This window comes from Balaenoptera borealis (genome assembly GCF_965194805.1).
Source record: "Balaenoptera borealis genome assembly, chromosome: 18".
Lineage (NCBI taxonomy): Eukaryota > Metazoa > Chordata > Mammalia > Artiodactyla > Balaenopteridae > Balaenoptera > Balaenoptera borealis.
Window position 1 is genome coordinate 13,682,961 of NC_138877.1, and position 22,841 is coordinate 13,705,801.

Consider the following 22,841-nt stretch of genomic DNA (forward strand, 5'->3'; position numbering starts at 1 on the left):
AACATCCTTGTGGTGTGTCCCTGTGTAGTGGTGTTTACTGCTGGTTCTCTGGCCTTGGGGTGGATTCTCAGGAATGGGATTGTTGGGTGGAGGGAGATCCATAGATACCTGTTTCCTTTAAATAGATACTGTTATATTCGTTTCCCCTCAAAAGGCTGTATCACTTCACACGCCCATCAGCAACAAGGGACAATTTCTTTTCCTCACATTTTTGCCAGCAGTAGGAGTTACTGTTCTTTTTTAACTCTTGCCTTTCTGATAGCTATGTACTGCTAATTGTTAACACTTATTAGTGTTTCCCTGAATGCTGGTAAATTTGAGCACCTTTTCATATGCTTGTTGGCTACTTAGATTTGCTCTTCTGTGAATTGCCTCCTCGTGTCTTTTGTCTATTTTTCTATTAGGCTCCTTTTTTCTACTCAGTGTGCAAAAGTCTGGTGACTATTATAAAAATTAACCCTATGTCGTATTTATTTATTTTTTTCCACTTCTAAAATTGGTCTATTTACCTTTTTATGGTATTTCTTGCCATGCAAGCTTTCAATTTTTGAATATTTGAACATATCTGACACTTCTTTTATGGCTTCTAGGTTCTCAGTCTTGGTTTAAATGGTCTCAATTTGCGATCTTTCAAATGATTGTTGATTTACAACTTCCTGTTTCTTTTTCTAGAATTGGAAAATATAATTAATACGGATATTGGCAAGTAGTCCTGATTTCCTTTGTGTAACTAATCGACATGGAAATTTTAGTGTCCTTATCATCATCACTCCCTCAGTTTCTAGCTTTCTTTAACTATGAAAATGAGTGTTATAATCATGACTACAGATGCTGTTGAATGGTACATACATAGGACCTGTATTCAGATAGCAGTTTATTTGGAGATAGGCTGAACTGTCATTTGTTTAGCAGACTTGCCTCACTATAGGAAAAAAAACTGATCAAAATACTGCCTTTATTGAGTTTACAGTTAATATTTGCAAAACATTTTAGTGAGAATACTTGACATGTTTACTAATTAGATGAGTTGATCTCATCTTCTAATCAGGACATGGGCTACTTTCCCTATTATCCTTAACATGTATTACTCCACCCTCTAAATAATCGTTTGTACTATTCTAATGCATCAGAGATAAGCTTTTTTTTTATTATTATATACTGCAGCAAACTAAATAGATCTTTTCTCTTCGTAGCTTTACCCTAGTAATATTGAAATGCATGTAGCCTTTCTTAAGGTGTATTCACTGAGCACAGATACTGATTTTCATGAGCTATTTGTAGTTTGGGCTTAAAAGGGCCCAGGAGTATATGCAGCAGGAAAACAAAAACAGAGAGCTAAGGAAAACAACCAGAAAAGATAGTTATGACTAGTGAGATTTTCTGTTTGTTTTCCTCTCTTATATATAATTGCAACTTGGGTCACATACTGTCCTCAGTTGGAGACCACTGTCCACTAATAAGATTTTACACCGGTTGCCTTTGAAAATCTAATAAGGAGCAGGATATACTAACATCAAATATTTGCACAAAAATTTATTACTATTTATTATGGTAATATATCATATTAAAATACACATACGCACCTGTACTTCACCATCATGTTGATTAGAACCATCTGCGGGGGTGACGGGTGATTGTGACAGCATATTTTCTTTTCAGAAAATGAGGGACCCCGAGGCTTAGAGAAATCAGTATTTTTCTAAGATCACCAAAAGTTGTCTGTCAGTATGGAAACTCAAGCAGTGTCGTGCTCAGAGACCCTGTTTTCAGGCTCCTGTCATATTTGCAGAGCTGGCCTTTTCTTTCTAAAATAGCCTTCAGGACCGGGACACCTTGCCTTTTGTGTCAGTGCGTGGACCCTTGTGGCCTGGGATCTGCCTGTCCAAGGCAGCCAAGCGTTCCTCTCTTATCCAGGTACCTGTCTCTCTTCTTACGTTCAAATGCTATGTTACCGTGTTTCCTGTGTCTCTTCTATTTCTTATTCACCTCTCCAGTGCCAGCAACAATCAACATTGCCCTTTGCTTCCTAGTCCCAGACATTTGCTACCTTTAAATGGGGTTTAAAGTCCATCCAGGACTTCACTTTCTTGAACACTTCCTGCTTTGTTAGCAATTGGAAAATGACCACATCCTCTGCCCAGGCCAGGCACCGCCCATTCCGAAGGGCAATGAGAATTTAAAACAGAGATGCACAGAGTAATTCTCAGGTACCCAGTTTGGAGAGGAAGGCGGGGTGCTTTCTGACCAGCAGAGCTCTAGGCTGTCTGGGCTCTTCTCTGGCCACAAGATGAAGGTCAGAGGCTGGGATCACCACAGCAGTGGTGGGAACAGCAGTATCCTCAGAGGCCAGTGCTGCCTTACTGCCTGCACCGTACCTCGCTGGGAAATGTCATAGCTCGCCTCTGGTGTTAGTAGGAGGTGGCAATTGAATGCTTTACCTGTAGCAACCAGACTGACAAGTCTTCCCACGTGGTCTGGGAAAGAGAAGTGTTTTGAAAAGAGATCTCTTAAACAGCAGTTTCACTGGCAGAGCAAATGGAGCCGGGGTACTGTTCAGAACCAGAGTGGCAACCATATCATAAATTGTAGGTGCTTCCACTGGTCAGGATGGCCATCATCAAAAAATCTACAAACAATAAATGGCTGGAGAGGGTGTGGAGAAAAGGGAACCCTCTTGCACTGTTGGTGGGAATGTAAATTGATACAGCCACTAGAGAACAGTATGGAGGTTCCTTAAAAAACTGAAAATAGAACTACCATACGACCCAGCAATCCCACTCCTGGGCATATACCCAGAGAAAACCATAATTCAAAAAGACATGCACCCCAACGTTCATTGCAGCACTATTTACAATAGCCAGGACATGGAATCAACCTAAGTGTCCATCGACAGATGAATGGATAAAGAAGATGTGGTACATATATACAATGGACTATTACTCAGCCATAAAAAGAAATGAAATTGAGTTATTTGTAGTGAGGTGGATGGATCTAGAGACTGTCATACAGAGTGAAGTAAGTCAAAAGAGAAAAACAAATACCATATGCTAACACATATATATGGAATCTAAAAAAAAAATGGTTCTGAAGAACCTAGGGGCAGGACAGGAATAAAGACACAGACATAGACAATGGACTTGAGGACATGGGGAGGGGGAAGGATAAGCTGGGAAGAAGTGAGAGAGTGGCATGGACTTATGTATACTACCGGATGTAAAATAGCTAGCTAGTGGGAAGCAGCCTAATAGCACAGGGAGATCAGCTTGGTGCTTTGTGTCCACCTAGAGGGGTGGGATAGGGAGGGTGGGAGGGAGACGCAAGAGGGAGGGGATATGGGAATATATGTATATGTATAGCTGACTCACTTTGTTATACAGCAGAAACTAACCATTGTAAAGCAACTATACTCCAATAAAGATGTTAAAAAAAAAAAAATTGTAGGTGCTTCCAAACAGGCATGCCTGTGCTTTGTGATGAGAAGCTACTCCCACCTGAGGCTTCTGGATGAAGCAAAGAAAAAGTTTCATCAACATTCCACATGTTTATGACTAGTTATCTAACACACCACCCCAAAGCAGAGTGGCTTACCATAATCACCTTCCTGCCCAGCCCACAATGTTAAGGGTTGGCTGAGCTTAGCTGAGGGGTTCTGGTGGTCGGGCTTGGGGTGTCTCCTGAGGCTGCATTCAGATGGGCGTATGGCTGTGGTTGGTACATTCAAGACAGCTTCTCATCCTCCAGAGCAGGGCTTAGCAAACTGGGACACCCCCCCACCCCAGGCCAGATCCAACCCGCAGCTCATTTCTGTACTGCCGCAGGCTAAGAATAGTTTTTACAGTTTTAAATGGTTGAAAACAAATCAAAAGAAAATCATCTCATGATGTGAAAATTATATGAAATTCAAATTTCAGTGTCTATAAGGTTTCATTGGAACACAGCCATGCCCATCCACTTACACATTGTTTAGGGTGGCTTTTGCACTGCAATGGCAGAGTTGAGTAGTTATAACAGTCACAAAGGCCACATGGCCGGCAAAGCTGAAAATATTTACTGTCTGCCCCTTGATAGAAAAAGTCTTCTTACCCCTACTCCTGAGCCTCTCTCCACAGGCATCTTCATTAAACATCAGTGGGTTATTTTTAGAATGTTTCATTTTCTTCTTTCTAAATGATGAGGTTAGAGAAAATTTAGCCTGTCACTTGCAAACATTATCTCCAAATAACATACTGCAGGTGTGAGTGATTTCTGGCTTAAAAAAAAAAAACCTGAATATAATTTTCATTATATTCACTCCATTTAACATCATCTTTCAGATTACTGGAGTAAATCTGAGGCCATACATATAACATTTTTATCAGATGCATGCAAATAATGGAATCATCAGTGATCATACAGAGATAAACTTTCAGAACTGTTACCTTTTTTATACTCCTTGTTAACTTGTTACATCAGAATTCCTATGCATCTTGTCTTTGCTCAAATTCACATTTTGAAAATAAGTGCTTAGAATAAAAACAGTTTTAACAGTTTAACTGTCAAAGCTATCTTCCCTTGCTACTGCTGTGCAGCTGAAACTTTGCAAACTAAATCATAAGCATGTTTCTCTCATCCCCACCAGCTGCAGCGTGGTCACTGGACATGTAATTGAAGGCTTGCAATTATTTTTATTTTGAAGAGAAGAAATTAAATAATTGCTGATTTTAAAAAAGGAGAATGAGACAAATACCATTTCTGCCTTTATAATGTGAACCCCAAATGCCTTTCTAAACAAACAACAGCTGGAAAATGCTGAACATGAATAGATACAATCCTTGCCCTTAAAAAGCTCCCAGCTTCATAGAGACGGATGGACAAGAAAACAATATGGTGCAGGAATTGATAACTGACCGTCGATGAGCACGAATTATGATGGGAGCACAGAGATCAGGCACCTAGGCTGGTTTAGAAATGTCTGGGAGACTTGCTAAGGGAACTGATGGGAAGGAAGGCAAGGTGGATCAGCCCAGAAGCTTTCCTGGGTACCCACCCAGGGCCTGATAGAGGTGTCATTGCTTGGTCCCCTGGCAGCCTGTCACAACTGATAGCACACTGACCTTTATTGGTTTACTTGTTCATTTCCTCCACAGATGATAAGCTTCTTTAAGGCAGAAACTGTGTTGTCATTGCCATCTATGGCGCCTGCCTGGTAGTAGCTGATGCACAAGAATCGTCTAATAAACGAATACCTGGAAGTTCCTAGGATGATGAAAATATTCCTTCTCTTAGATGGGCTAATGTTTAAAGACAATATTTTATGTCTATACAGTGATATATTTAAAAATCTGTACTAGTTAGTGGTTGAAGTGCCAATACCAAATTTTGGTTGCAAGAACAGGGTCAGGAACCATGGGAGATGCAAAGACAAGCAAGGCACAAACACTGCTTTCCATAAACTTACAGCTTCATAATCCTCACCTGTATCGAACCAGAATAGCTTGTCTTTCATCTGTTTACACTTTGGAACTCCACAAAATATTTCTTTTGACTAAAGGGCTCCATTTCTTTAAAAATAAAAAAAGGAAAACTTTGATTAAGTTAAGGCAGCTAAGTTTTCTCAAAATATTTATGTATTTAACCCCCTCCATTTATAGACTGGAAGGAAATTTAAATGGAGGGAATAGAACATTTACATTTTTAGATATGTTCATATTCCTCCTGGATTTCATCTTAGTTTTTCCTCAGTTGCCTTCTTTAGCACCTTTCTAATAGGTAATATATAGCAATGTACAGATGTATGCAGTAATAAAATTGTTCATTCTCTCCTATATACTGTAATATCACTTAATATTTGCTAATATCCAGAAAAAAAGCTTCTATGCATATCCTTTCTAAAATTACTGCAAAGTATCTTCAAAGTTCTATATTCTTTTCTATTTTATATATGAATATATATATTTTCTATTTTATATATAAATGTGTATATGTTAATTCCAACCTCCTAATTTATCCCTCCCTGCAAGGTTCTATATTTAATGCCAGTTATTCTGAGGTGTTTAATTCAAAACTGTTACCTAATTTCTCTATAGGATGTTGGATTTCAAAAACATCCTATTTTCAAAATAGGATGGTTTAAGATCATCTTAAGGACTCATATGCAACAAATCCTTCTATGACGTTTGCAGGGAAAAATGAGCCAAAAGACACATAGGCACAGTATTCTTTATTATAAACAATCAGGTAACAGTGTTAAGTGTGCATTTGAAGGATAATTGAAGCCTAGCTACAATAATCAAAAACATTACTTAAATAGAAATAGTTTCTTTTTTGTTGGTTTGTTTTACATTAATTTGAACTTAACATATGCCAGGATCACCTAATCTTGTCATATAGTTCAGCTGTTAAATCCTTAATAGAAAAAGATGAAATTTGGAATGCATGTTATATTTTGCTTTATTTGTTGACTATATATACCAAATATTCAGGACATACTCAAAGTTAAGCAGGTGCTTAAAGTCTAGCAAGTGGTACTTATAAAATGCTTTTGTTGCTGTGATGGGGGTATTCAGTTCCTAGGAAGACAACGAAAAGGAAATTCTAAATGCTAGGTTGTTGTACAACTTCTGATTTATACTGAGTGTAAAAAAAAGAATAACAAAACATAAATGTATTGAGAAGTGACATCTTAATAGTTCCAAAGCACTGGCAGGTATTAAAATATCATCTAACTAAAACAAACTTTTCACATCTCAAATTTTTAATAAAAAAACAGGCTTGAACAACACCATAAATGTTCTGGGTCTTGTGAGCAGGCCAGATGTTGTTATTCTCTATTGCACAATCCTTGTCTATGGCAACCTTAAACATGTTTGGCTGATGCAATTAATGGCTTAGCATGTCCACTTTGCTCACTATCCTATAAAAGAATGCTATGACATTTTTTGGATTGTCTATCTCAAGGAATGAATGCTAAATGAGCACATCTAGAAGTTTGAAATCAAATACTGCATTACAATTTTTAACAATTCTTGCCAGCAAAAATGTTAAAAGGCTGATTTAAAATGTGACTCTTACAGTGACTGAAGGATTAACTTCTCATCAATTCTAAATTCTCTGAACTTCACAGTATCTTAATAAAGGCTTTTGGTGAGATAGGACTGGTAATGACGCATACGTACCACTTTAATCATTTATTTTTTGAAGAAATAATTTGGATTCACTGGAATATTTTGTCTTGGTTTCCCAAAGCTGCATGAAAATTCAATGTATTTTTTCATGTCATTTATAAGCAACTAGTACCGACTAATCCCGTAAAGGTATAAGACTACCAGAGGAGGAGTTTGACCACTGATGGAGAGAATCAGAAAGCTATGTATGCTCTCTGGAGCCCAAACCACGTGTACCTAATGCTCTTTCATGCAACAGTACTTGTATGAGGATGACTTCACCATATTAATGCCTTTTCCAAGAAAAGGGGAGATGGGGAATTATTGGAAAATAGGGAAGCAAAAGGAGAAAAACCCAATTTTGAGACACAGAAGAAAAGTAGCATTTATCCAAGGAAGTCTTCAACCATTACTTGATTGCTCAGAAGAGAAGGGAAATCAGCTTCAACATAGGATAATTAAGAAGTCAATTATACTTTTTTTCAAGCATAAGAAAGATTGCATGGTTTGTTTTAAAAGTTCTTGAAACATGAAGGTGATTCTACAAACAGATTTACTCTTAAGACTTTCAGCTCCAGAGGGCTGGGACGGGTCTCTTGTTTACATTCGATTCCACAGTACCTAACACTGTGCCAGGCACATACACAGTTGACGCACCAATATACTACGGAGTTTGCTAAACACTAAATGGCCCACCTAGCTTTAATGTACAATGTAATATTTTCTACTGTATATGGGGAAGCCTCTATTAGGTGACACTAGTCATTACAAGAGGTGACAGCAGTAGCTCACACATATATCTTTTTCACATGATCATTCCTACCTTGAATACAATTTAATGAGAAACAACTACTATGCACTAATGCTAGAAAGAGTTGAGACAGAATGTATAAATGAAGAAACCTGGATCACTGAAGTACCGTCTGTTACAAGCATAATTACCTTCTTAAATTACACATTTTAAAAAGGGTGTGAAATATTTTTCCAAGCAATGCAGTGTTTAGTGGGTGGGAATTATTATATATATATGAAAGTACCTAGGAATTTGGGAAATTTTCCTCTCTTTATCATCCAAGGGTAAATAAGAACAGGTTTTGATGTTGTGGATACATTTTTTTAAATGTCCTGTTATTCAGGACCACTGTTCCTCAGAAATGGTAGGGATTGTGAAATTATTATCTTACTTGGGAAGTTATTTCCAGGTATGAAGCTTTAGTTTTAGAAGAGGCTACCACATATGACCAGCAGATCATTTAATCAATAGAAACACTAAGTTAAATAACTCAAATTTGATCCCAGCAGTGTGTCTAGATTTTCTCAAAGGCTTCACCACTGTTTTAGTCATCTGTGAATAGTTAATATTTGCCAGCATGTGAGGAAAATGTGGCAAAAGGCATGCCCTCACCTAGAGACTTTGAACGTGGGAATGTGAGAAGGTATAAGTAAACAGGGTGCTTTTGTCCAATGCTCTTATTTTACTGCTTCCGCACACAGGACTGACTGACATACATGGCCGTAGAGCTCACTGTGCAGACTGAGAAATCTGCAGAGCTGCCTGACATGAATCACCAGGAAAACAGGAACCCGAGATTTCCTATGTGGAAAGCAGGCATCTCCGTGGGTGATTCTCAGACTAAGTTCTGGTCTTATTTTGCAACTGGGGGGATATAGCTCCTTTCATGCTATTTTCATATTTATCTTCCCATATTAGACTCATTCTTTTTTTTTTACAGTGGTAGATAATGAGGCAACATGACTCTCAGCTTCACAGTTTCTTTCTTTTCCCATCACAGTTTAATTTGTTTAAAATGTACCGTTCATATCAGCACAATAGTCCAGCTATAGGTATTTCAACTTCAGAAATAAAGTTTATGCGACTTACCTTACGTAACTGATTTTACAAGCTTGATTTTTTTTTTTTTTTTTTTTTTGGCCAGTAGCACTAACAGTGAGGTTAAATTTTACGGGTTTGACAGCTTTGTTTTGTCCTAAAGTGTTATTTGCTCTAGTGCTGCTAGTACCTGATTTTTGCTACGTAAACAGTTTTAACATTTTTCCAGATTGGCCACACAACATGCCTTACATGACATGGTGGACTAAAGCTGCCTTTATTCTACCAACACCCTTCAAATACTGTTCCTACAGTTGCCTCTCATTTGTTCTCTCCCACAAAAGAAGCTGCTGCTTATTACAGCGTAGGCACAAAAACCTGCTTTTCTAATTGCACTGTACTGGCATCAGGTTAACTAGAAAGCACAAAACAAATGGTGATACAAAATGTGAATAGTATATATTATATGTATTTACACATGTACTTAGAAACTTCAGTTAGTTGCAAATCTGAAATGATATAAGCCACTGCCTGCAATAGCATCTATCCTATAGAAATGTGGATTAAGACAGGACTGTTAAGACACTGAAGAAATCGGGTTGTGTGGAGAGCCCATTTGAGTCAGAACTTTGTCCAACCACTGCAGTGGTCCATGAAGGTGAATCTCAATCCAGCAGGGTGTGCTCGTGACATCCTGGCGATGATACTCGGCTCCCCAGCCCTGAAAAGCAAAAACGGAGCAGAGTGATTGTGCCAGACTTTACAGGCAGCCTTCAGAGGCCCCAGCAGGCCCGGTGGACAAAGCCCACCCAACCCGGGGCAGCTCCTGGGACCTGAGAACGTGAACTCTACGTTCCTGCAAGTACAGGACGACTTTTGCATCAACCAGATACCCTGAGTCCCCATCCATGGTTTCCTCCTGGGTTCACAACTAAATTCATGGACCTAGAGAGGGCCTGGGTTCTAGCCATGCCGGAGACCCTGGCAAATCACTTCCTCTTCCACAGGGAAAGGAGCTTGAACTCATGTTCACCCCCTTAACGCTGAAGACCCGTGTTCTGTACAAAGTGGTTGCTCACTACAGACCAGTGACTGGATCTGAACGTTGTAAAGCGAGGGCTGAGGGCGCTCTTGGTTATTCAGGATTGATGAACAAAGCTTGTTTCTCCTCTCCCCCGCTGGCTCACTTCTGGCAATTTGCCATTTGTGACCATCCATAGGAGAGACAGTAAAAATAAAGACAGTAAGTTCAGTCAACATCCACCACCTCACATGGATGCAATTTTTTCTTGTGATGAGAACTTGTACATTTCTTTTACACTGATCATCTGTACTTATATTTGCTAGGGATTTATGTTTTTAAAAGTCCCTGCAATATAATAACAGTTTATTTTCTGTGAATTGTGTAGTTTTATGAATTTAAAGGTTGCATATCTGAGAAATACATCTTGCTGATCTTAGGAAAATAAGATTTCTATGCAAGCTTATGTTACAGTGAAATAATTACGTCTGAGATATTGGCCTTTTATCCTAATTTGAAAAACACAGGCCTAGAAAAAAGTAACCGCAAGTCAAATGGTTGTTCGTTAATGGCAATTTAACGCCCTCTGCTGTCTCTGAAGCATCAGAACGTTTGAAAAGATTTTCAGGTATTTAATTGCCTGACAGTGTGAAAATACTTTTAAAGCTTAACAGTAAATTTGAATAAAACTGCTTTGTCACCATGAAAGAAATGGATTCAAGAAGTCATTTTTTCAATTGGAAACTCTATTCTCGACTCTTATTTTTAAAATAATTACTAAAATTATATATACAATAAAGACATAATGGACTTCCCTGGTGGTGCAGTGGTTAAGAATCTGCCTGCCAATGCAGGGGACACCACGGGTTCGAGCCCTGGTCTGGGAAGATCCCACATGATGCGGAGCAACTAAGCCCGTGCACCACAACTACTGAGCCTGCGCTCTACAGCCCGCGAGCCACAACTACTGAAGCCTGCGCTCTACAGCCCGCGTGCCACAATTACTGAAGCTCGCGTGCCTAGAGCCCGTGCTCTGCAACAAGAGAAGCCACCGCAAAGAGAAGCCCACGCACCACAACTAAGAGTAGCCCTGCTCGCCGCAACTAGAGAAAGCCTGCACGCAGCAACAAAGACCCAACGCAGCCAAAAATAAATAAATAAAATAAAATTTTTTTAAAAAGTATAGAAAAACAGGACACATTTTTAAAGATAATTTTGAAGGATTAATAAATAAATTTTACTTTGAAAAAACCTGGAACAAGCCATACTGATTCCTATATGACAATGGGAAAACTGTGTACATATACTCAGTTTGATAAACAAGCTCAGATTTGGAAATATTAGAATTATTTGCAAGTGCTTTGCGAGGGATGAAACAGCAGACGATGAAACTGAGGTCTTCAGCTTCAACGTGCAAATCCAGTTTTTTTCCTTCCCGCTAAGTAACTTTTCCTCCGTTCTCCAACCTTCACATCAATTTTAATAAGATCTAATTTGATAAATTCAACAAATATTCATAAACAGAACATCTACTGCTGTCTCAGAATTAATCACAACCCCCATAATGTTTCTATCCCAATTTGTTTATACCTTTATAAACAGCACTTAATTCATACTATCTTGTATTAGAGTCAGTTCTGTTTTGTAGCTTATTTATAAATATGACTGCTCCATTTGCCTGTATGCTTTGTAAGAGTAAGGAGAGTGTCTTATTTGATTCAGGTAAATTCACCAACATTTACTGAGTGACCATAGGTGCTCAGCAATTTGAGGGATGGAAGAATCTCTGTAGCATTAAGTCCTATACAATTATCATTGTCACTTTATCTTATGCGTTAAAAAAAAAATCAGATAACTATCTTAACTCGGTTTTCCTCCAAAAGTAATATGCTTAAGAATTTTCTTAAAATTGCTAAACAAGAGATTTCATACTCATGGAGGAGCTCTTCCAAAAAACAATTGACATATGTACACTATCAAATGTAAAATAGATAGCTAGTAGGAAGCAGCCGCATAGCACAGGGAGATCAGCTTGGTGCTTTGTGACCACCTAGAGGGGTGGGATAGGGAGGGTGGGAGGGAGACGCAAGAGGGAGGGGATATGGGGATATATGTATACATATAGCTGATTCACTTTGTTGTACAGCAGAAACTAACACACCATTGTAAAGCAATTATACTCCAATAAAGATGTTAAAAAAAAAAAAAAAAGAGAGCATAGCTACCTTGTTTGATCAGTTGTTAGTTAGGGGAGCAGGGATTTGATTTGAAATCTGTTCGCTTACAAAGCTCATGCTTTTCCCAGCTAAGCTGCTGATCAGGAAAGCTGTACATTGTTTGGTAAAATTTGGACTCTGCAGTTTCCCTACTCTTGCCATTACCTGTAGGTAGAATTTTGACTTCTAGGATACTGTTCGTTTTACTTTTACTGTAAAATTTATAATAAAAATTTAAATTAAATTCGTATTTACTTTAAAAAAAAAAAAAACAATTAAATAGAGCACCCCCACCCCCACCCCCTGGCAAACTGCTGTCTACTTGCCCTGGCTGTCTAACTGCCACGTCCACCAAAGAGTGCTTTTGGTTTTATTTTTCATTTTCCATCTTACCATCGGGAAGCAAGCACTCCTTACCTTGACAAAACTCATCCGGATGGTGCACATCTTAGTCAACTCATAAACAACTTCAAATCCGTGGTGGACGGACTGGGCAAGCAGCTGAGCAAACAGTTGGTTGTTGAAGACCTTGAGGCTGCAGCCGCTGGGGATCTTGCAGACGGTGGCCGGGTGAAAGCCGTGCTGATAGTTGCAGTTCCGGCTCTGCACAAAGATGCTGCTGTCACTCACGCACTCGGCGTAGACCTCTCCCCCGACGTAGTACAGGTGCACGCCTACGAGGCAAACACAGTCTTCCGACACCAGCACCGACTTTTCGCTTGGATGTATCACCCTTCCCTTCTCATCTACCTCTGCAACCTCAAGAGATGTGACTAGCAACTGTGAGGTTAATTTTAATATCACCAATCATTGATTAGTACCACACGTGCCCCAAAGGCTGACTTGCTTTAATTATCATCTATATTTTTTCCATGAGTCCATTTAAAAGTGGATTGCAACCCAGGTTTACGATCAGCACCAAGAACACAGAAGTAGGCTCTCGTGCACTACTCCCATCACTTGCTCAATCTCACGCTTGTTCCTTCTAAAAGGAAGATCTCATAATATTAGATGCAAAATAAATACATAAAGCAGAACACATCAAAAAAAAAAAAAAAAAAAGAACTGGACACAGATAGTACCATGGTAATACTTAGGTGCATACACTAAACCTACTTCAGAGGGAACAATAAATGAAGTTTAAATTTTATTTCACCAACAATTATAAATCCATTTCTCTTAATAAATACCTCAAAGAGACCCATTTTATTTTAAAACTTATCACCTACAGTTATAGGTCATAGAAATAATGCCTCTTTTTACCTACAAACAGTGAAATTTGTGCCACGTTTTCAGATAAAATATAAAAACTCACAATCAAAATGTAGTTTATGCTACTTTATCTCACATTCTTAGAGCTGAAAGGCAAAGCGTCCTGAGAACGCTGCTGCTCAGAGTAAATTTCAGTTGTTGCTTTCCCTCCCAATGTCTGGGTTTAAGATTCCACATAAATTTATAACAAGGGACTGGGGTTAGGTGAGATGGAGATGTTCTAGTCTAGTGAGTATTAAGCACCAGAACGATTGTTCCCCAACCTTTTAGCAGGAACAAAGTGCTCCAGCACTAAGTGTCAACATGACTGTAAGTACAATCGCTGGGCAGTGGCAAAAGGGGTTTGTAGAAATGATCCTGAATGTACTTACATTGATAGATTTTGGATCTTTTAAAAATAAAAATAAAACGTTTAAAAGTAATAAAACTGAAGACCTCCAGGGGTTCTCAGACCCTGGTGTGCGTAACTCCGCATTTAGGAAACATTTCGGACACAGCCGCAGCAATGGAGGCACTTCTGCATTATACTTCCCGCCAGCTTTATGGCTTCCTTTTCCGATCTCCTTTCCCTTAATACAATTTTAGAGAAGAGTGGTTTTCAGTATTAGGTATCCCAACCACAGACTCCAACGCAGTCTGAAGAAATGGACCCAGGGTCACAATGATAAAGCACAGCTCTTGATATTCAGGCCAAGGTTCCCCTTTCTGCACCTAGATCAGACCAGCTCCCCTTCCTCTGCTCAGCCTTCCTCTCCCTTTTCTTCCTCATCTCCATCATTCTTTCCCCTAAACGGCCCGGGGTCTGACACCCGTGGCCCTGGCCGTGAGGAGAAGGCAGAAGGACTGTCCTAATTAGCTGGGACATAGTTACTTGGCTGCAGCGACATGTTGGAGGTTAGGCAGGGGCAAATCCAAGCAGACTTCCTTTAAAAACTCCCAGGGGGAAGGCCTGCCTCTGGGGTAGCTGTGAGTTTTTTCAAAGTGAGAGCGAGCAGGTGGTAGAAGAGCCAGAACATGAGGCTGCTAAGTGTTTAGTATGTCTTTGAATTGAATGACCTTCAAATATATAATCCTCCCAGAACCTATTAAGGAGAACAGATTTTTGTTATCTGACTCTGGTGTTTATTTAGGGGAGGATTTTCAGTCCTGTTAAAGTCTCATCCGCAGCCACAGACATGCTGGCAGAGCATGGAAAGCAGAGAAAAGACTGAACAAGGAGGCAGTAATTTAGCATCCTGAGTGAGAAGAGGGGGCAGAGCCAACGGGATGCACCCACAGAAGCCCGAGCCAGCAGCCCTCAGTACCGGGACCGGGGGGAATTCAACCCCACTGCGAAGGAGGCTGGATTTGGGCTAGAGACCGCGACATCGAAGGAGTCAAGTAAGCAAGGGATTTTATTTGCATCCATTTGACAGGCCAGAAGAGTGGCTTCAAACCACATGTGTGAGATGCTAGATCGCCACAGAGAACAGTGAGCAGTAAGGATAAACGCCCGAAGAAGGTGCTACCTGAGACGAGAGAGAAGCCAGGCAACGGAGTCCTCAGGCAAGTTGTACCCACACCTCGGACTACCTCTCTTCTCGGGCTGCATCTTTCTTCATCTGAGTTTTCCATCTGTGTGTGCCTGCACCCACCCTTTAGGAGATTAGGGAGTCTGGAGTCCTGGGTGGTGGTTAATTAGGACTCTTTGGGCTTGATTTGGATCTGCTGAGTCAGGCTGCAGGTAGGTCCCTTCTGGCATCTTCTGCAGCCTTGAGTGACAGAGGTGATGGAGGGGAGGCGGGGAGGACAGCAGCTTAGTTAGGCTAGTGAGTGGGTTCCAATGCTGTGGGACCTATTAACAGCCAGAGGGGGACGTCCCGAAGTGGAAGGAATATGCAAGGATCCCCTCCGGAGTGGGAGTCGGGGTGGGGAAAGGATATCCCTGCGGAAAGTAGATCTCATCACCCCACAGCCCAGCTCAGAGAACCCTGATGCCTCTCCACTCTGCTTGGAAAACACCCTGAACTTATGAGCACAAACTCAACACCTTCCCTGGAGTTGGTAATTGATATTCCCCTTGGCTTTGCTGCCCTCTCTTCTGCACAACTATTTTATTTTTTTCCCATTAAAAAATGCACTATTTATTGAAATACAAGTGAACTATCCAACTAATCGCTGTGAAGAAGTGTTAATCGTACTGACTTAGAAACTCTATGAAATGCAGGGTGACATTCTTTTGAGTCCAGGCCATCTAAAGTAAGATCAAGATTTCAGAGAAACCCAAAGGCAAAGGGCCTCACCAGTCTTTACTCCCCATCAAAGATGCACAACTATTCTAAAATCTGGCTGACTGTCAGGATCCTCTGGAGCTTAAAGAAAGTGCATATTCTGAGGGTAAATAATGATGATACTTTCAGAAATTCCTTATGTAGTTAGACATATACTTAAATATATGGGAGAAAGGATACGAGGTCTGAGATTTGCTTTAAAATACTCTTGTAAAAATACTGTGATGGGACTGGGGAAAAGAATGGTACAGAAAGTGACTCACTATTGAAGCTGGAGATGGTCATATGAAAATTTATTACATGACTCTACTTTTGTGTAAGCTTGAAATTTTCCAAAATAAAAAAAAATTTTTTAATGTATGATCAAAAAATAACATAAAAGTAAAGATTTCCAGATCTACACCGGGGCTTTGGTCCAGAGGAGGGAGGTGGGCCCGCCCAGGACAGTGCCTGCAGCTGTGCACTGCACAAACCCAGGGTGTGCCTCAGTCTTCCGAGATTTGTACAGTTATTAGAAGACTCCTCCAGCAGATGGCAGAAACTTCTCTTGAGAAATGGGTTCCTTCCAGTTCACACAAAGCCACTTCTGGGCTGGTAGCAAAATCAGTCCCCTAAAGCTATACTTGAAGACTTTAAGTCTCTCCGGACAATATGATGAACAAGCAGCTTTGGTCCCAACTGACCTACGCTGAATGCCCACTGTGCACTCGCACACTCGGCGACTCTGCCAGGGTGGGTGAACCGTGATGCTTTCTCTCTCACCACTACTTCAGTGACCCCAGCATGCCTGGACATGCTCGGTCCCACCCCATCTTCACAGGAGCAACAAGACCCACTAGAGGAAATTTATAAAATACAGAGATGCAAAGAATAAAGATCGGCCACAAATCCACAGCCCAGAAATATTCAAAGCTAATATGTGTCATATACCTTTCAGTCTTTTATGTGCACATTTTAAACAAAATTAGGATCATCCTCTACAGGATCTTTTATAACCTTTTTTCACATATTAAAATAGTGTGAACATTTTCCTCATGATATGAAGTATTCTGCAATGCCCTGTGTAATAACTGCAACAGTATGACATTCTGTGTTAAAATTTTTTAGGATTTGCTTTTTCAGGGATGAGAAACCTTATACACATTCAAAGGCAGAATGGAAAGGACATTTTGAGACTGGGAAACTAAATCCATTGAGAAAGAAGCAATCCAAAAATCACCCTGAGGACTTCCCTGGTGGCGCAGTGCTTAAGAATCCGCCTGCCAATGCAGGGGACACGGGTTCGAGCCCTGGTCTGGGAAGATCCCACATGCCGTGGAGCAACTAAGCCCGTGTGCCACAACTACTGAGCCTGCGCTCTAGAGCCCGTGAGCCACAACTACTGAAGCCCGCGCGCTTAGAGCCCATGCTTGGCAAGAAAGAGAAACCACCACAATGAGAAGCCCGTGCACCACAACGTAGAGTAGCCCCCGCTCGCCGCAACTAGAGAAAGCCCACGCACAGCAAGGAAGACCCAACGCAGCCAAAAATAAATAAATTTATAAAAAAAAAAAAAATCACCCTGAGGTGCAGACCCTCCTTCTAAGGAAGTGACAAACCAAACCCTTGCCTCAGGATAATTCCTTTCATAAAACATGGAAGCATTACTAGGATTCTACAGAACAAGCTGAGATGTGCAAGAAAATAAAGATTCATTAAAAGGTGAAAAACTAATTCCAAAAGCAATTCAGTGATTTGGAATCTATGATAATTATGTTCAGGGAAGGTCTCGGTTTGCCTCGGTAAGTTCAATCCCTGGGGCTAATGCCTCAGGAATTATCATAATTACCCACTCCTTCTCCCATGAGAGGAAGAACAGCCAACAGCCAGGACACACGCAGCATGTCTGCAGCTACAAAGGAGAAACCTGCCCGTCCTGCTCCAAGTGTCCTTTCACACCAAGAACCCGGCACAGGCTCATTACGAGGGTCAATGGCTCTGACTTCAGTTACAGCACAAATAGTAGGTGCTCAGAAATGACAGTGCTATTGATTAGGATTATATTAAGTTGTGCATTTCTAAGAAATATAATCCAACCGCAATGACCTTAAGAGCAGCACACGTATGTCCATGCAGTCCGTTCAAAACTGCGGTTTTCCTCATTATTTCCTCATCCTAAAAGCCACTCTAAAAAAGCAGGCACGTTTTATACTCCAGTGATCCAAGTTGGCTATTACATCACTCCCAAAACATCAGGAAATAACCTTCACTTTATTTTGCGCAGTCACAGATAGGTATGATATGTCAGCAGTTCTTCATCTTTTTTTCTGCAAAGATCCTTATAATCCTCCGATGGAGCTCTGTGTAACTCAGTGAGGTACTCCTTTTCTAGAATATTCTCGTGGGGAAAACACAAAATCTTCTCTGATTTACATTTTTAAAGTAAATCATTGTAAAATTTCATCACTTTAGTACTATGAGGGCCTTATTTCAAGATCTCAGAGGTGATTCTGACATATCGTGCCTGCAGCATATAAGTATTTTCATTCCATATCGAAAGACTCAATTCCTCAAGCGCTGAACTAAGAGGGGTGCCGAGATGAAAAAGCAGGAGGGCCCCTCCCCTCCAGCAGAAGGGAGCGACTGGGCCTTACAGACAGAGCCATGGGTGCAAACCCACATCACTCGTGGGACCAGGGGTATACCGCTGAATTCGCTGAGCTTCCATTGCCTCATCCATAAAATGGAACTAAGAAATCCTAACTTGTAGGGTGACAATAAAAATAACATGAGTAAGAGTCTGCCAGGGTGCCTCACACACATTAGGGAAAATCAGTGGGGGCAGCTATCAGTCATTTGAAAGAGTTCAAGTGGTCTGCCTGGTTTTCAAGGAAGAATATGGACAGACTTCATGTAGAATGCACTCTTCCAGGTTCTTTGAAGTCCTGCCTCTGATACTGAAGCAGCAGCTCCTGGCTATTCTAGTGCTAACTAGCCTACGGCTTTTTAAAGCACTTGGCTAGAGAGGTCAAAGCAATAGGTTTGTTACTGTTTTAAGGATACAAATAAAGGCTTGGTACCAAGCCTGCTGCCTCACAGTGCATTGCATTAGATGGAAAGCAGGATGAAAGAGCACGGGTGAGTCAGCATAAACCATCACCGCCACACAAAACAACTCAAAGTACATGCCCTGCTGACCGGTGGTGGCATGAACTTCCTTTAGAGGACCAGCCATCTTCCCTAACTTAAGTGGCAAGGAACACAAACCGGAAGTGACCTCAAAGCAACTGATAACTACTGAGGGGAGAAATGGCCCATCATTAACCATAATAAAAAGCTTTTTTTTGTAGATACCTTCCACCCTTGCCCCACCCCCCACCCCCCTACAGTCTCATCTCGATATAACAGCCAGGGGATCCTTCTGAAGTGAAAACTCAGATCTATAAACTCCAACTTAACTCCATCTTCCTATGTCACACAGGCAAAGTTAAAGCACTCTACATGGCTTCTAGGCCCTGAGACCGGGTCCTGTCCCCGCTTCTTCTATGACTTCCTCACTCCCTTGCTCACTCTGTTCCGTTCACTTTGGCGTCCCTGCTATTCCTCACTATGCCAGGCAGGCTTCAGGGCCTTTGTACCTGCTGTTTCCCTTTGCTTGGAAAGCTTTCCCCACTGGTACCCACACTGTCGATTCCCTCTTTAGCTCTCGGCTCAGATGTCACCTCCTTAGGAAGCCTGCCCTGGCTACCCTCCCCATTCCCTTTCCCTCCTTTGTTTTTCTCTGGACAATTATCATTTGACGTGTGTGTGTGTGCGTGTGTGTGTGTGTGTGTGTGTGTGTGCGCGTGCACGCGTGTATTATTTCTTGTTTGTCTTTCCTTAGTTGTAGGTAATCCACGAAGCCAGGGATTTTTGTTTTGTCTTGTTTGTTTCCCATTGCTGCATCCCTAGTGGCAGAACCATCTGGCTAAGATTAAATGCTCAATAAATATTTGCGAGATGAATGCATAGCTGTGAAGTCTGAGTGTCTCTAGTAACTAACTCCACAGAACACGTTAACTTGTTCACTAACCTCAAGGTGCATTTGGCTGCAAACTTACTCAGGCTGGTGCTCCAGGAAGCCACGTAGCTCAGAACCAGATAATCCACGGGGGCCCCTGAGAGAGAGCCCCCTGACCTCACAGAAAACCAATAGCTCTTGCTTTGAAATATTCCATGCCATGCTTTATGGCATGGCTTGTAGCCCCTTAAAAAAATTATCTTTTCACATTAGGACAATTCCAAAGCAGCTTTCTGAGAAAATTGTGCCTTGGGGACCATGTTGAGGGTGGAGTGCCCTTCCATCCAGGTGAGCATTTCCTAGGCTTGCTGGTTTTTGTAACAGGTCATCAGTCCTGGCTCTTGCTCCTATGTTTTTTTTTTAACCCTGTGGACTATCTCTCAGTTACTAACATGACACCAACCCTCCACATCCGTCCATCCACATCAGCAGCACCCTGAACAAACTACTTGCAGAAAGTTTCCCAGAAGGTATTTAACAGTCCTTGCATATTTTAATTCTATTTTTAGATCAAGTGGCATAAGTAGAAGTCTAATATGCAGACCAATCTGTAAAGCCCTTTAGCAAACAGCTCTACAACATTACGTTTTAACGTTCTACCTTTAGATTTCACCTGAAGATTCTTATAAAAATCATTTAAAAGTAAAACCATACCTGAGATATTTAAGATTTCAGTCAAAATATTACTTCCTTTGAGGAATGACTATGTTTCCTCCTTTGGGATAAAAGTTACATTACAGATTAAGTTTCCTTTTTCTGACCTCCAGAGGAAAAGTTTAATCACAATCACAATGGTTACAATTACAATGGTAACTCTTGGGAGATGACATACGTGTATTCTTCTCTCCCACTCACCCCCAGCTCCTGATTTTCTATTTTTCATTTATCATTTCACTGTAAAGGTTTCTTGTAAGCCACCTCAAAGCTACTATGGAAAGATACAGGATAAAATAAACAGAAAGTAACTTTTGCCATTAAGAGTCAACATCAGTGAAGGAACTCAGCCTGTCTCTTAGTCAATGGTCTGTAGGTTTACAACAGGAGACATTTAGGAGGTATGTTAGGAAGAATACAGGAAGCATCATAAGTGAAATAATGAATCTCCCCTGGAAATTTGAAATAAAAGGCTCGTGGCTACTCCCCAAGGTGGTATAAGTGCTAGACGGGGAGAGAAAAGATCAAATGACTCTGAAGGTTCTTTATACCTGTGATTCCAGAGTAGAATAGTGGACAACCAGGCACCATTCAGACACTGCCAACTATTCGAATAGAAAAGAAAAGAACTTCAAATCCTCAACGAGGCCTCATGCTCAGCTGGGATTGATCATGCCAATGAGACAGGCTCCAAAAGCATCACAGCCAGACCCCAGTGAGGCCTGTGCTTATTCGGCTGTCGTAACAATGCCTGGACACAGGAGAACCCCAATCACCTACCAAAGGCTTCCTGACATTAATAAGTCAACGATTTTTTAAACTGCCTAGCTTCTCAGTCTCTAAAAGTAACTTCACCTGATATAAATAATCATCCAGCCAGAACTCCTCTTCTTCAGAAGTTATCCTATTTAGCATTTCAGGCAATTCAAAAATAATTCGTAATACTTCTCTTCAATAATATCATCCTGGGACTTCCCTGGTGGTCCAGTGGTAAAGAATTTGCCTTCCAATGCAGGGGATGCAGGTTCGATCCCTGGTCGGGGAACTAAGATCCCACATGCCGTGGGGCAACTAAGCCTGCGTGCCACAACTACAGAGCCCACGTGCCCTGGAGCCTGCATACCACAATTAGAGAGAAAAAACCCGCATACCACAGCTAGAGAGAAGTCAGCACACCGCAACTAAGACCCGACGCAGCCACATAAATAAATGAATAAAAATAATAATTTCATCCTGTTTTCATATTTATCATCTTGTTCGTCTTCCTAATACCCACCCTACGCCACCCCCCAGAAGATGCTGTGCCGACCTCAGAGGTAGAGACACTAAGGTTACAAAACCTCCCATGCTTTTCCCAACAATATCCCCAGAACAGTGTCCCAGATCCCAGCCCTGGGATCATCCCACTAGGCCATGCAGCCAATCCATGGCTTATTTCTATTTTCACGTTTTAGCTCAGAAGAATATAGGAAGGAACTACATATTGCTTTTACCCTTTCCTATGTGTCTTCTGGTATTTTCTATCGTTGAGTTTCTGTTTACATTAGAAAGAAGTCCGAGACAGAATCTGTTCCTGTTATTCGAAGGGTCTGTGAATCCATCAATAAGCACACTTCGGGAGGAAGCCTGGAACGTCTCCCCAACACGGTTGTTCAGTTCATAGTAGGCGACTGAGCACCAGTGCTGTGGCTCCTCGTAGCAAACCGGCCGAAAATCTGAAAGAAAACGGACCAGACAGGACATCACTACCGCCACGCTCGTGCCTCCCAGCTCACGACTCCACCAGGAAACTGCGGTTATCGCTGTTCACCAGAAAGTTGGCTGCAAGACCCAGCAGGCTGCTGTGTGATCTTTACAAACCCGCCTCTTTCACGGAAGCTGTTGGCAGGTAGCTCATCTGGTCCACGTACCTGTGCACAGGGGCCACCGTCCTCGTGATTCCCCCATGGTTGGAGGCTTTGTAAACATGTTTACTAGAATTGAGGGGCCAGGCAACAGCAATATGAGTGGATCCATGTAAACTTCATCCCCCCTAAAGGAAACACAGCTAAAAGGAAGCTGCCAGGTCACCTCATCTTTACAGATGACAGCATCTTACTGTTGCAGTGCCAAACTGAATCCCCGTGGCAAAGAGTATCCTTTTCTAACGACCTAAAGCTGAAAAAAATTTGTTCCAATATGTAAAATCAAACCAAAAACACTGCATAGGATTTTATTTAAGAAAGAAAAAACAATGTCCACATAGACTCACATTCTCCTTTGGGTACCTATGGGATAATTATGGCATAAAAGTATTTTAAAGGGAGAGGTCTATTTCATTAGGAAATCCATGAATGTTATGTTTTCACCCCAAATTTTTCAAAGTTAAGTTGCCACTAACCCAAATTTGGAGGTTT

General features: G+C 41.2%; 1 protein-coding gene across 1 annotated transcript in view; it reads right to left on the reverse strand.

Annotated features, from left to right (window-relative positions):
• Positions 1-8,996: 8,996 nt before the first annotated feature.
• Positions 8,997-22,841, reverse strand: part of SMAD9 (SMAD family member 9) — a 58,863-nt gene continuing 45,018 nt past the window's right edge. The window contains exons 4-6 of the mRNA XM_082365574.1: positions 21,939-22,160; positions 12,628-12,884; positions 8,997-9,694 (exon numbers count right to left, since the gene is read on the reverse strand). Coding sequence (XP_082221700.1) covers positions 9,551-9,694; positions 12,628-12,884; positions 21,939-22,160 — 623 coding nt within the window. The 3' untranslated portion in view covers positions 8,997-9,550. The remainder of the gene's footprint in view (positions 9,695-12,627; positions 12,885-21,938; positions 22,161-22,841) is intronic.